The following is a 14,201-nucleotide window of genomic DNA, read 5'->3' on the forward strand; positions in this document are numbered from 1 at the left end:
ACTAGGTTCAAAGGATTCACTAGTCCCATAACCGCAAGGTTTTGCTCATATTCACCACTTGGTAGCCCATGGATTCCAAAGACCAAAGGTCATCCTGGATAGTACGTTTTTTTAAAACTCTCTTACAACATATATGTGTTACTGAAGGATGATGCAGTCATCTCCTACAACTAGTTTTAGTGCCTGTCAGTTCATAAAACTGTAATAAAATGGGTCTAATCTCAGTTACACCTGTGCAAATCTGAATGGCATTACCTGCTGTCAGTGCTGACCTGCATCAGCTCCCTGAAGGAGCAAGGGAGCTCCTGCAAGGAAACTGCAAGGAGCAGTTTCTCTGGAGTTTCGTGACTCTCACAAAATCAAATTTGGCCATAACCTTCAAAGACATTAAAATTTAAGTGTAATTCAGGAGTACACTACAATCTTTGAAGGCTTCACAAATGGATTTTAAATGGCTTTACAGGCCATTATAGAAGCCATAAAAATGGACTCCACGCTGCACCCACCTGCTGTCCTACAGAGTGCGCAGAAGTGCAGGATTGTGCTGAGCTTCAGGCTGCGTAAGAAGCACCCTCAGCTAACGGGGGCTTGCATTCCTTTACTCATCCCTGTGGCTAATTCTGGGGCTTCTAGGGCTGACCCTACCATGACTCCAAGCCTGGGCAATTGGCAACACCAGAATAACCTTTAACATATCCCTGAGGGCCCATAAAATACCACTGACAACAACAAAGGGCCAGGCAACCTGCAACTGCGCATTTAATTCTACACCTGCACTGCAGTTTTGGAGATGCTAGGCACAAACTTTGGAGGTTATAAACATTTCCTCCCTCATCCACCTGGGATAAGCTAATTTCCATGATTAGCTGCAGGTTAATGGGTGACACTTTCACAAAGTGCTTGCATCAATTAGAAATCCTTGTATATTCATACACCTGTGGTTTACTTAGGTGTAATTTAATTACCCAATGAATTTGCTGACTGAGGAGACTAGAAAGTCAACAGTTTCTAACTGAAGCAGCTGATGTATGGATTTCTTACAGTAATCATGCCATTGCTATTCCTGGTAACTGGTGCCACTTAGAATGATTAATTCAGCAAATGACTCTCAAAGAGAGCCGTCCCCAGTACTGCATGTCAGCAATGCAGAACTGCAAAAGACACCAGTCACCACTGGAAAAACCTCAACGTGGAACCAGAGCAAGTCACCTCCCTACTGCCTTTTCTTGTGGGAGGGAAAAGGTGACCTTCAGATTTGATCTCGATAGCTGTTTCTCAAGAATATTTCAGTCCTTGGGGAAGAATTCACAACCTGTGGGCACTTCCATATCAAACCGAGGTGCAAGATCCTTGAAAGCCAGTTCTAAACCTGTGGACCTGGACATGGTGGTGCTGAGCTCAGAATAATCAGCATCTTTGAGAGCAGGGCAGTTACCACAGGTACAAACACTGACTTCAGGACCTGAGCTGACAGCTGGGCACAGCACGGCCTCGCCGCTTCATCAGTGGACCTCGCATTTCCCCAGGGATGTCTGACACAGTTCTGCATGGCACCGTGCAGGCATCAGGCCACCAGAAATCCTTTCAAATCTGTTGTTTTCCTTGCTTCTTCCTTAGTGTGAAGAAAAAGTCTTCCCCAAAAAAAAATTAGGTGTTTTTTATAAACTACTTAGTAGCATGAAAAAAGAATGAGGCTTTAACTGCTCCCACGTGGTGTTAAGACCTATTGCCATTAAAAATCAAAACCCAAACCACCTGTTGCACCAGGCTTCTGAGCTCTAACCTACTGTCAAACAGTGAACCTACTGGATCAGTGGAGAGAATATACTGCGAATATACACCTAAGGTGATAGCCCAAGCCATGATACCAGCTATGCTACCCTAGCTAATGAATAATGAAGAGTCATTTTGGTAAAGTGCTTCAATCTTCCTCCAAAAGAAGTTATGAAAATATACATTTTGGAAACATCTCCTTCTTTAAGAAGCAGATATTTTTGTTTCCTTGCTACAATAGCACTTGTGTACAGTATGCACTGGTTTTCTACCTCTACTGTCCATTTGCTTACTAGCTAGAATAGATCAGGAACAATACATCTGGATGTAGAGGAAAATGCCACAATCTAAAATCTTTAAAATGTCTGTGAAAGCCTTTGGCTACATTGAACAGAAACATCTGAATAATAATTTAACAAGAATTAAAAGAACAGATTCATAGCAAAAACAGGACATAAATGCCACAGTATATTTTCATGGGGAGACAAATCTGCAGAGCCTGGTATTAATGTTCACAGCATGTGGTGCAGCAGGCTGTGTTCACGTATGCTGCACACCCAACCTTCTGTCCTCCAGTGGCTGGAGTTAAAAGCAAAGGTAACAATACTCAAAGGCATCTAAGACAGAAGTTTTTTGAAAACCAGTATCCTTGACTCAGTGAAGGAGAATGTGGAAGATCCCATTTATTAATGGACCTGAAACACTGTGGCTATTAGATGTATTAGATGTATTTGCTCTAGCAATATGTGACTTTGCAATTAAAATGTACACTTTTTTCATCTTTTTAGCCTTCCCTTGATGACCCAAAAATAACTTTGGTACTGAGTAGCACATGTTCCATTGAAATGACAAACATCCTACAGTTCTTTGCATTATTACAAATATATGAAAATATACTGTGACATTTAACATGCTGTACAGGTGACAGAGACAGTGACAGCAGCAGCAGCAAAAAAAACCCAGAACAAATGCTGAAAACATAAGCACCCTGGCAAGTGCTTCTTCATGTAGGCAAAACACAAGCTGAAGATGTAAGGCATGCTCCGAAACCCTCAGAGGTCACCTGGGAGCTCATGGGGATGGCTGCTGCTGTCAGAATTCTTATTCTAACATCCTGAGGGAGAGAGGGGGAGTGGGGAGGAATGGACACCAATGGATAAAAGAAAAACTGTACCCTTGCTGTCAAAAAGGCTTCAGAGTCAGCTGCCATCTTGACATGAGGTTGCAATTCCTGTTACCGTACCTTTCTAGACTCAGGGAACATGCTTAGTGAACTGGTCCCTCACTCGTTTTCAAAAAAGATTAAATTTAAAATGTTAGGGGGCTGTTTATTTCTTTTGCTTGTTTGTTGTTTTTTTTTAAAAAAAGAAACACTTCAACTAGCTCCAAACATGTCTTTTTCTGATTCTGGAGACTGGGGCCTTGATATTTCAAACAACTCCTGTGGCGACTGGGAGCTTCTTCTTGAGGTTAATATCCTAAGTATCTCAGCGAGCTGTTTTTCTATATTGGTCATTTTGGTGTTTAAAGCCTTGATGTCCTCTTTCAACTCATGCTTCACTTCTAGCATGGTGGCCTGAAGAGTCTGTTCTGGGATGGGATAAAAGGAATGCTTGACCTCGGTGAGGACGGGGCTGCGGTCCTGCGGGCTTCTTGCCTCCCCAGCGTTATCCAAGCGCAGGTCACTTTTTGTAATGCCACTGTCACAAGAGTCTGTCTTCTTCAGGGTAGCTTCTCCTGAAGCTTTAGTTCTCTCTGGTAATGTCTCCATGGACTCAGCTTTAGAGACCTTGTTCCAGTCTTCACCTTTCCCGCAGGCGTCTTTGAATTTGGCCCAGCCTTTCCGGCGGGGATAGTCCCCTGACACTTTACACACCCCGTGATCCGACGTGGGGGCCTGCAGCTTCGCCTGGTCAGAGGCCCCAGAGGTTGAAGCAGACTGGTAGGACACGGGGGTGGCCGGGCTCTCCCGCACAGTCACAACGCTGGCTTTGACCATCGAGCGGGTGGAGGAGTGGTCACCTAAAACGTTCCCCTTCTCCACGTCCAGGTCATCCGGATCCCGGCCCCGCTCGGCTGCCAGCCGCGCTTCCTTCTGCTGCCGGAACCTCTGGAACAGCCGGCGGACCGGGTGGTCTGGGGGCAAGATCAGAGGTGCTTCGTTCTTCCTCTTCATTCTCTCCTCTTCCTCACGTTTGACGTCGCTGATTTTCCGGAATACAATCTAGAGGGGGAAAGAGATTTCACTCTGTGATTAACCGCACGTTTGTTAAGTTGTAGAGAAAGAACTATTTGAAATCATTTGTTCAAACTAACAAATGCACAACCTCTGCACATTTATAGGAACATTTTCAACTGTCTTATATTGTGTGGAGCATGGATTATTTCATTATCGAAGAGCATACACCATCTGTGTTGTAACACCAGAAAGAAAAAAGCAAAGAAGAAAAAGGATTTCTCCAGTTCTGAGAGGTCAACAAGGCAGCACCATTGTACAGCTAATGATCCCAGGAAGTGACTTGTTCTATTTTGTGTTTAAAGTGACTTCTTACATTTGTTTTCCTGATTCTGTGGTTTAGCACCAAGTTTCTAATAGACCAAGAGACACTCCCATGTCTTACAGCAAACTCATCCAAGAGTTCCCTCGCTACATGTCATGCAGAAGCTCTGGTATTGTTTTAGTGCAGCTTGGCCATTAACAGGGTCAGTACAGCAGAGGCCGCTCTGGAGTCTCCAACACCAATTTGCAGTGCTTCTTGCCCTCCCTTCCGTCCCACACCCTCTTCTAGAACCAACTTGCAGCTTAGGGATGAGGCAAAGCTCAAGTTAGTCCCACAGTCAGGAGCACGAGGACAGTGGGGAAGGGGCTCTGTGAGACATGGGAAAACCATTCATGTCTTGATTACTACAGAAGCTGGAAGAGCTTCTTGTCTTGATTGATTGATTGATTGATTTCTATGGAAAAGGTAACATTTTTGCCAACAGAGAAATTAATTTTGCATTGACCCTCCAAGGTATATTTTCCTGAGCCCGCAGGTCAAGTGATCTCTGTGGCAGTAACCCAAGGATGTCATGGTACAGCTGAAAGCCTCACAGTGCCCCCACACAACCCCGAAGTGGAGCCAGGCAACGCTTCCTCCCTGAACTCCCATTCTCTTCAAAAAACATGTGCTTTACATTGGTATTGTATTTTACAAGAAAAAATCCTAACAAACCTCCAGTGTGGTGTTACAGGAGAACAAGCAAGTAGTCTGGTTTGAAAAAGGGAGGTCCTCTAAGCTGAAGTTTTCAATGCAGAGTACACAAGATGTATAGCCCCCAGCTTCTACTGAATGCTGATAACTAATCTCTTTAGCTGCTTTTGGGAAAATCCACTCAAAAGTCCTTGCACTCCAATGCAGAAATAACTTTCAGATTAAAACAATTATTAGGAAATGTGTAAATAAACCCATCCCTCTCTTGCAGACAGATTAAAATTAAGCTAACCATAGTAAGTACTGCTTCACTGGCACACACAAAATGCATGTTTCTCCTGACTCTCTTGACAGTTTTGTCATTGTGAGGCAGGGAAAAAAACATCTTAACACTGCATCTTTGGAAGGAAGAAGCTGTCAGACTTGGCTGCGTTTCCCAAATACAAAAGAAGAAAATTAGCAAGAAGGATTTCCAAGCAATTCTATTTGCAATTAGGAAACCAAATGTGAGACAGGAGTAAGAAATCAGGGTACTTGACAGTATTATTTTTTTCTCCAGGAAACTCAGTCTGCAGTGAGCTCAATAGAAAGTGGACAAAGCAGCATAATCCTTAGAAGTTCAAGAATAGCAGTGACTCACTGGGAAGGGAGAACCAATACAATGCTCCAGGATAATGGCTCCCCACCCACGGGCAGGCCCCTGCTCCAAGGGAAGGAGCAGTGCCAGCCCAGCATTCCCTGCTGGAGCCCGGCAGGGTCTCGGGGTCACTCCCACAGGGGGCTGAGGCTCCTGTGGCACAAACCCCCAGCAAACCCGGGCAACTCTAAGCCAGCTCAATTTGCCTCTGAAAACTTCTGTGCTCCCAAGCTCTCCCTCTCCTGGAGTTGGGGTGTTCGGTGCTGGTGTGGGCACCCAGGTCCTGCATGGGGCAGCGCCAGGTGCTCACACGGTCAACGGGGCTCATGTCATTTTGTGCAGGAGCACGTTCAGGAGCCGCTTCAGTCGGATCCTGGGATCTGGGCTGTGTGTTTTCCTTCAGTGCTCAGAAGGGGCATGCGAGTGGGTGGGTGGTGCCACGGGCACCCTCACAGGGGTCACCAAGGAAGACATCTGGGTGCTTGAAAGAGCTAGAGTCAGGCTGTTTCATAGGATCTCTGCCTAGTCCTACCCCAGCTCCGGGCAGCCCACCTTCTCTGGTAAGCACAGGAGTACCTCTCACTATTTAATGACTGGGTTTTGTAACATAAGCAGGTGAGCTATGGGACAGAAGCTGCCCTTGCTACAGCACCATACAGATGAGAGGGCAACGGAGCAAGCCTTCAGCAATAAGCTATTAAGAACCTAGCCCAGCCCACTTGTACTAGCCATTGCACCTCATGCGGCCAGGAGCACAGTAACTGTGCTGAAGAGAGAACCAAATTTATCCACAAACAAAAAAGGTGAGCAGTGAGGGACATGCTGGCAGTAGTGCCCATCTCCCCAGCAGTGCCCCAGTGCTTTGCTGCTGCACTGTCTGGGTGAGCCCTGCTGAAGCTAAGCGCACCAGCAGCTGGGGCAGCTGCCACCAGGGTGAATGCCTGATCATGCCTCCTCTGCCTTCAGGAGATCAGGCAGCACCAGGAACAGGAACATACATGGAGGGAGCACTGACCTTTGCCTTTGCCATGGGCAACTGCTACCATGCTAACGACACCCCTAATTTTCAGTTTCCACGTTTAGTCTTACGTGAGCTACAACCAACTACACCACAACAGCCATCACCTGCCTGAATGCAGAAATGCAAACCTCAGCTCTCCCATCCTGTTCACTGTCTTTTATATGTGTGTATATATATATCTGACAAGCTGCACTCATGCAGTGCAAATCAAACCTGTGAGCATTTGCCAGAGGACACAGCCTCCAACCAGTGGGGTGGCTTCTTTTAACTAACTCCCGAGGCACTGGATAAATACCTGTCAGCAACTTGTCTTTGAGAAGCACAGGCAAAGAGCTGTCATGGGCCTCCTTTTTTGCAAGATCCCCAATGCAATATTTTCTCAAGACAGCTCCATATTTATGTATTGAGCAAAAAGTGTTACAAGTATGCAAAGCTCAGCAGTACCTGAACAGGCTTTACATATAAATGCATTTGGGATTTTTTTTGTTGCTGTCTTTTTTAAGATTAAATGCAAGTCCTTAAAAATACAAATAACTGTTTTAAATGGACTGTTTTCTTAAAGTTGTTGAGGCAAAAGCAATTTTAAGTGGTTAAACATCTTCAGCAGCATCAAGGGTATTCAGAAAAGGGGGACATTATACTGACATATGTATACCTGCTCCCACAAGTAGGTAAGAGTACAAAGGGAAAGAAAATGGGTTTCATTTGTTCTAAGGAAGAGAAGTCTGGACCCACACAGCAATTTTCATGTGGAAAATTTTGTAGGATACAAATACAGATCTTAGTAAAATTCAACCCCAAAATATAATGGTAAAGAACCTAAGACTGTTTTTAGAGCAGCTCCTCTTTGTCTCTCTCTCCAAGCATTTATTTTTGTCTGGGAAGGGATAGTGTTTTATACCCTCACAATCTCTTAGCCCATATGTTATATGCCACACAAACACAGGGGACCTCTGCTTTACAAGCTTTGTAGTTCTCCATATCATCATCCTCTTCAAGACTTAAGCACACAGAAAAAAAATCTATTGAGAGCATTTTAGCAGTATGTGAAGACCAAAATATGGACAAAGAACCTGAATGGAGATGAAATAACAAGAACACCAGGCCTAAAAGTGCATCCTTCACACATCCAGTCTCAAGTCTCATTTCGTAATTCCACTTTTATTAAAAAGGTGCTGAATCTTGTAGCTCCACTGGAAAGCCTCCCAAGCTGCCAGAAATGTGAGTATTGTGGGAATATCAGCCTAGATTTGCCAGAAACTTAAAAAAATAGCCATGTTAGGTGCAGATTACTGCAATCATATTAACATGTAACTAAGGAATTTTTTTTTTTCAACAATGGACTTGGAGAATCAGATAAATGAGCTGACATGCCCTGGTGCTCTCCTGTACCTGTACATCCCTCTGACCTGAGACAGCAACACCCCATGCCCACATTCCTGCCTGTGCATGAGCCATGTCCAAGGAAGGGAGACAGACTTACACCCAGCAAGTTTGCCTTTCTTCAGTATTAACTAGTTGTGAAGGTGAAATCTTTAGTAAGTCTTGGGGAAAGAATCTGCCTCCTTTTAATTTTAAAAGACTTTTCAAGTTGCATTTGTAGAATAAATGTTTTCAGAGATTTAGGACAAGATTCCTCCCTGCAGTATTAAAAAAATTAGGTGGACATAAACAAATACTTGAAATACCTGATTTGGTTGTCAAAAGTGGAGTGCCCAGCAACTGTTACCTGGATTTTCCTGTGCTCAGTGCTGAAAGCCAAGCACCACTTAAATAATGCCACATGGACATGTTTCACGAATATGACTTCCATAATTTTTTTATCACAAGTCCAGAACCAACTGCAATGTGATGTTCAGTATAGGATTGCTCTGAAGGAGCACTTCCTAAAGGGAATCTTGTTACAACTAGATTGCATCTTTTAGAAAAACATCATTTGACAGCAATAAAGAATCCATCATCTCAACTTGATAAAAGATTCCTGCAATTTTCACTTCAAGACTGATTGTGTCTGACATCAATGACATTTCTGTTCCTTGCTCCCTCAGACTCTTAAAAATTTGCTTTTAGACACTGATTCTAGAGTCTTACGATTAAAAATCTCTGCAGAAGTATTACACCCAGTCAGTTACTACTGTGAAGGATTTAGACAATAGCTTTACTGATACAAAACAGGCGAAGCTCACACCTTTAAAATTTTCAATTTAACTCTAAGCTTTCCGGTTCTAATTATTTGGAAATGTTTGAATTATTTCCTAACTTTCAGCATCTTTATTTGGCAGTACTCAGTGCTTAAATTCTCACTCTTGCCCAAAGCTAAATATGTAGTTGATTTAGTTAAATCACAGAATCACAGAACTGTCAGAGTTGGAAGGAACCTCTAGAGATCATCTAGTCCAACTCCCCTGCTAAATCAGGATCCCCATGAGCACATGACTCAGGACTGAATCTGGGCGGGTCTTGAATATCTCCTGAGAAGGGGACTCCACCACCTCCCTGGGCAGCCTGTCCCAGTGCTCTGTCATCCTCATCATAAAGAAGTTTTTTCTCATATTTCATTGGAATAATCTTAATGCTAAGCTACCATCTAAAATGCAATGTCACTCTCGTGCTTAATAATTCTCTTTCATGGATACAGAAACATTCACAAAGTTGGAAGTGCCAGATATAAACAATTAAAAGCTTCAAATTACTTCATATGGTGCTCACAGGAAACGAACTTAAGTGTGAGGAAAACAATCAAAAAAAGGCATTTATTAGTACATAGTCCATCTAGCATATGCCAAGAGCTGATGAAAATAGCTTCGGGCTGATGTTAGTGCAATGAAAATTGGATCTAATCTTTCTTTCCTTCTTTCTTTCTCTTTCTTTTTTCCCAAAGAAGAAAGTAAGAGAAAAAATAAAAGGAGAGACAGAAGGCTTGACAATAAAAATGCTTTGACGCTGATGTTAAAGAAACCAAAGCTGCATGTGAGCAACATAGTCTGTGATGGTGAAGCTTCCCTATAGCAATGTATTAGCAGGTGTCAGGGAAAATGGTGGAGAAATGCGACCATGCCTTTTGCAATTACATGAGATGGCTTGTCAGAAAGGAAGGAATTACTCATCCTAGCTTCTCATAAAACATAGTATCAACTGTGCAGGCTTGTGAAGCTTCCCACCAAACTCTACAATGGGTTTCACTTCCCTTATGTATTACCACAGAAAATTTTTAGGTTAAATGTTAGTCTTAGCTGCACCTCTGGGATGTGGAGGTGTAGATGTGTGAGATGGGTGAGGTGTGTAAGTACATGGGTCACATGACAGGTGAGAGTGCAGATCCCACTTTGCAGTTCAAGTTTCAAGTTATGATGCTCAAAGTCCACATACCCCTTAAAAGGCTGATGCAAATCAGCCCATTTGTAGTTTCATGTAGTTTGGCTTTGACCCTGTGTTTCAAGCAGATGAGTTGTGTGTAGGACTTATGGCCACATGAAAAAGCACAAGTCTGCAATAATGCTGCAGGAAGTTCTCTTTAGATTTACTGGCATCAACAGCAAAAGTTGGTTTCTGCTTCTGAAGAGGAACAAGTTTCTCTCCAGTTAATGTCACATGCCTTCAGGGCACTGCCAAACATTTCTAGCTTTCAGTAATAAACTGAAAATTCAAAGCAAACTACAAATGGGCTTGTCCTGGCAGTGGAGCTGCCAAGAAGTGCTGGTATCAGGAGTGCTGGTGTCAGGGAACCTCAAGTATTCACCTGGGCACACACAGCCCAAGAGCCAATATGTGGATGGGCACAGGCACCTCCAAGATGTCTTTGTCCTGTGGGGACTCAATGCAGCCCTTCAAACATGACAGTACCTTCTTACTTTCCAAAAATCAAACTCCTGTGCACTACTAGATCATTAATATACAAGCGTTGGGAAGAAACATGATCTCATAGTTTAGTAAGCAACCATGCTACCCAGATGAAAGAGGTAACGAGGTTTTCAGTCTATACAGAACAACATCAGGGCTGTTACTGTCATGAACACCATCGACTTCAACTGCACTGAAGCTCTTCTCTGTGACAGCATATTTTATAGCTTAATTACAAATTCTAGAAACACTGACTTGAATATCAGTGTTTAATCATGATACTATTATTTATTTAGAAGTTCTGCCCAGCTCAAGATTCTACTCCTTTATGTCAAACTCCTCATTCTAATTCATGTTTACAGGCTATGCTAGTGTTGAGAGAAAAGGAAAAACATTTTACAAAAATACTACTGAAAATAAGACTGAATTATATGTCCAGAGCAATTAGTAGAAATAATAGACAAAACCTGCCTGATTTACAGCAGACTCACAAGCAAGTTTTGAGGCATCAGGAGATGCCTCTTCCCCAAAATAGGCTCTAAAACATTGTCATTAGCAAATTTAGACAACACACAATAAAAACTAAAACCGACACGACTTACACTGGTCGATAGTTTGGACATTCACAATTACAGCACATTTAGCAGCCTCCTTCAGTAACTTACAATACAGGGTAAGAGAGTAATGTGAAAAAAACACTTCCATATATATTGCTAAAGATGTTCTAGCACTTACATTATTTCTGAGAGGAAAAGTATCTGTTGCAAGCAAATACCGAATGTGTAGGCGAGGGCTTTGGGGAAAGGATGACAGATCTGAGAGGGTGAATGTGATACCACTTGAGAACTGCTATGTCCATCAAAATGTGAAATGCTCTGTAGGAACTTCTTGACTGTAGTGAATGAGGGTGAAAAAATAAAAAAAAGTTTCAGCTTCCTGCCTGCCAAGTGTCATCAGTCTCTAGCAGCATCACCTACAAAATGCTATTTTCATGGGTTTTTTCGTGGGGTTGTGTTGGGTTTTGGTTTTGGTTGGTTGGTTTTTCATCTTTAGGACATGGGGTGCTTTTGCATCTGTGTACACACAGCAGCCACACAAACATCTCATGTAGGCTCACCTTTTACTCCAGATCAACATACTACCTTCCTTCTTGGGTAGACAGCACTGCCTCAGGATTTGCTTTAAGCAGGAACTTACCTCTCTGACACCTAAATTACAACAAAAAGCTATATAATCTGTACAACATGATTTTTCAAAGCCAGAGGCTGTCTCCCCAGGCTCCCCATGGTTTGCTGCCATTTACCAAGTGTCTCCTGAAGGAAACTAAGCAATTTGTGAGTCAAGGGTTTGGGATTTTTTTCCCCCCTCTCTAACTTTCACATGAGATCTGAAATGGATGCAGAGGTTGCAGAGCTGAGGAAAGCAATGATGTGTTGAGAAAATAATTTAATTATATAGTTTGTTTTCAGTTATTGCATTTTAGATGGTAGCTTAGCATTAAGATTATTTCCTCTTAGCCAGTGTCTTTCTTTCATGCAGTGTCTTTCTTTTTCTCCTGCTTTCATTTATCTTTCTGTCATTAGGCTTATAGAGATTGACAGGTATTTTGCTTTCCAAGAGGGTATCATAAGTATTTTCAAACGTGTTCAAATCAATCAGGCACCATCAGTCCCAAGAGCTTATGAGTCATTCAGCTACCTTTGAATGCCCACTCAGAAACCAATCCACACAAACACAATGCTCAGTGTCCCTGATGTGCAAGGCTTGTGCAGCTCTTGAAATTAAAAGTTGAGAATTCCATTAGAACCAGCTGAAGTTCCTTGCATAGATTGCCAAGGATAGCATGAATTCTTCCTTACGTGTCTCTCTCTGAGTTAACAGGTTTAAAGTTCAGCTATAATAGCAAAGAAAAACAAAGTAGCCTCCTGCTGTTCTGCATTAAAAAGAGAACAAATCTTCTACCAGTCTAGGTATGGCAGCATGGCAGTATGGCACTGCAGTCGTGCACACCCAAAATGCCCAGTGCCACTCAACTGGTCTGTCCTTTCCCTGTTCAAGAGCCTGGATAACATGACAAAAGAAGGGAGGAAACTTAAATAACTTAATAAACTGAAATAACTTAATAAACTTAAATGAGGAACACCAAAAAAAGTACATTGCTTGCTTCTTCCCAAAGCAGCTGTCAAATCTCCTCAGTCCTAACAGCCAGAAGCTGAAAACCTTGAGGGGAAGAAAACACTTGACTGTAGTGAGTTGTCTCAGATCTTTTCAGTACAAAGAGCTCCTCTTAGCTAGCAGATCCTGGAAATAGGTCTCTGCCAGTTTGCTGCAGTCCAGGGCCAGCTGGTGGTAAGTGATGGCCCTGTCTTCCTTGTCAAGTGTCAAAACTGGGAGATGTCTCCCATCTGGTAAATGCACAGGTGAGCTAATAAAAACAGCCAAGAACAGACATATCCCTCCAAATAACTTCACAGAGAATCCTTTAGAGCTGTACTTAATTTTCTTTCAGGTATTTTTATTCTCTAAAAGCGGACACTTTTAGGTCCCATGGCAAATACAGATTCAAATACTGACAGAGGTAGATGCTGTCTGTCTTATCAGTGTATTTCATTCACACATTCCCAAGTGTTCTACAGCAACTCCTCAATCCTCTGAACATGACCAATGCCATTTTTTAATTTTTTTTTGCTATTACATAGCAGCAATGCTTGGGGTTGTATTAATCTTTCAGTTTATACACACACACAGCAAAATTCCATTAATCAATGAGGCAGGATGACCTGTTTTGGAGGAAGAAACCACAGGCCCAGTACATATCACAATGTCTGATGTCAGCCACACAAAAGTTGGTAAACAGATTGAACACTACTTTTGCAAAATGTCTCTCTCTGTTATGGCCAGGTTTACCCTTACAAGTTCCACATAAGAGATCCTGAATACGATTCCTCAAGGGAGTCGTGATTTCAAACACACCTAAACATTCTTGAATTTGTCTTCAAGAAAACTGCTGCTCTAGAAGAGGAAAACCATGATAATTCAGCACAAGGAAACAAGTATTGTTTCTTCATGAGTAGATTGGAACACTAATTTTAAAAATATTTATGATCAAGTGTATTCAAAAAATGACAAAGTTAAATCTGAATATTGAAAACCTCTACCTGCTGGCTGACCTCTGTTACCAGGAGCAGTAGGAACTGCAAACTCAAGACCCCTTGGTGCCATGAAGTGTGAGCCTAAAAGCTGTCTTTGGCCCAGTCCTCATTTATACCACATCCCTCACTCTTGCATACAGATATAGGCAGATACATATGCAGAGTGGTTTATTCTTCCCCAAACGCCATTTCAATCATTGTAAATTCAGACTGCATTTGCCACTGCTTCATTAAAAGGTTTGCTTTAGAAAAAATGTGCTTGCATCTGACTGTTGGACTACATAGTCTCCCTGAGTAGCTGCGAGCACTCACAAACAGCAGAAAGCAAGTTCCATTTTCCCCAAAAGGATCTGAGCTGATCCTTTTTCTGCCAAAAGGATCTGAACATCCCTTTCAGGAGCCTGCTCCAGTCAACACATTATGGGTCAGGGCTGCCCAGCCAGCACAGAAACTCCATTCGAAATCTGAGCTACAGAGAGACACAATGAGAGAAGCTCTTCCTCCCCTTCCTTCTCTCCTAAGAGCTTTGCACTGTGGCAAGGCAGCTATGATGAGATATCCACTCACTGCAAGAAAGACACAAG

General features: G+C 42.7%; 1 protein-coding gene across 1 annotated transcript in view; it reads right to left on the reverse strand.

Moving 5' to 3' along the window:
- Nucleotides 1-3,036: 3,036 nt before the first annotated feature.
- Nucleotides 3,037-14,201, reverse strand: part of KCNH1 (potassium voltage-gated channel, subfamily H (eag-related), member 1) — a 161,715-nt gene continuing 150,550 nt past the window's right edge. Inside the window, exon 10 of the mRNA XM_010000929.1 lies at nt 3,037-3,997. Within this exon, the coding sequence (XP_009999231.1) occupies nt 3,149-3,997 (849 nt within the window). The 3' untranslated portion in view covers nt 3,037-3,148. The remainder of the gene's footprint in view (nt 3,998-14,201) is intronic.

The sequence above is a fragment of the Chaetura pelagica genome, unplaced genomic scaffold, assembly GCF_000747805.2.
Source record: "Chaetura pelagica isolate M959 unplaced genomic scaffold, ChaPel_1.0 scaffold161, whole genome shotgun sequence".
Taxonomy (NCBI): Eukaryota; Metazoa; Chordata; class Aves; order Apodiformes; family Apodidae; genus Chaetura; species Chaetura pelagica.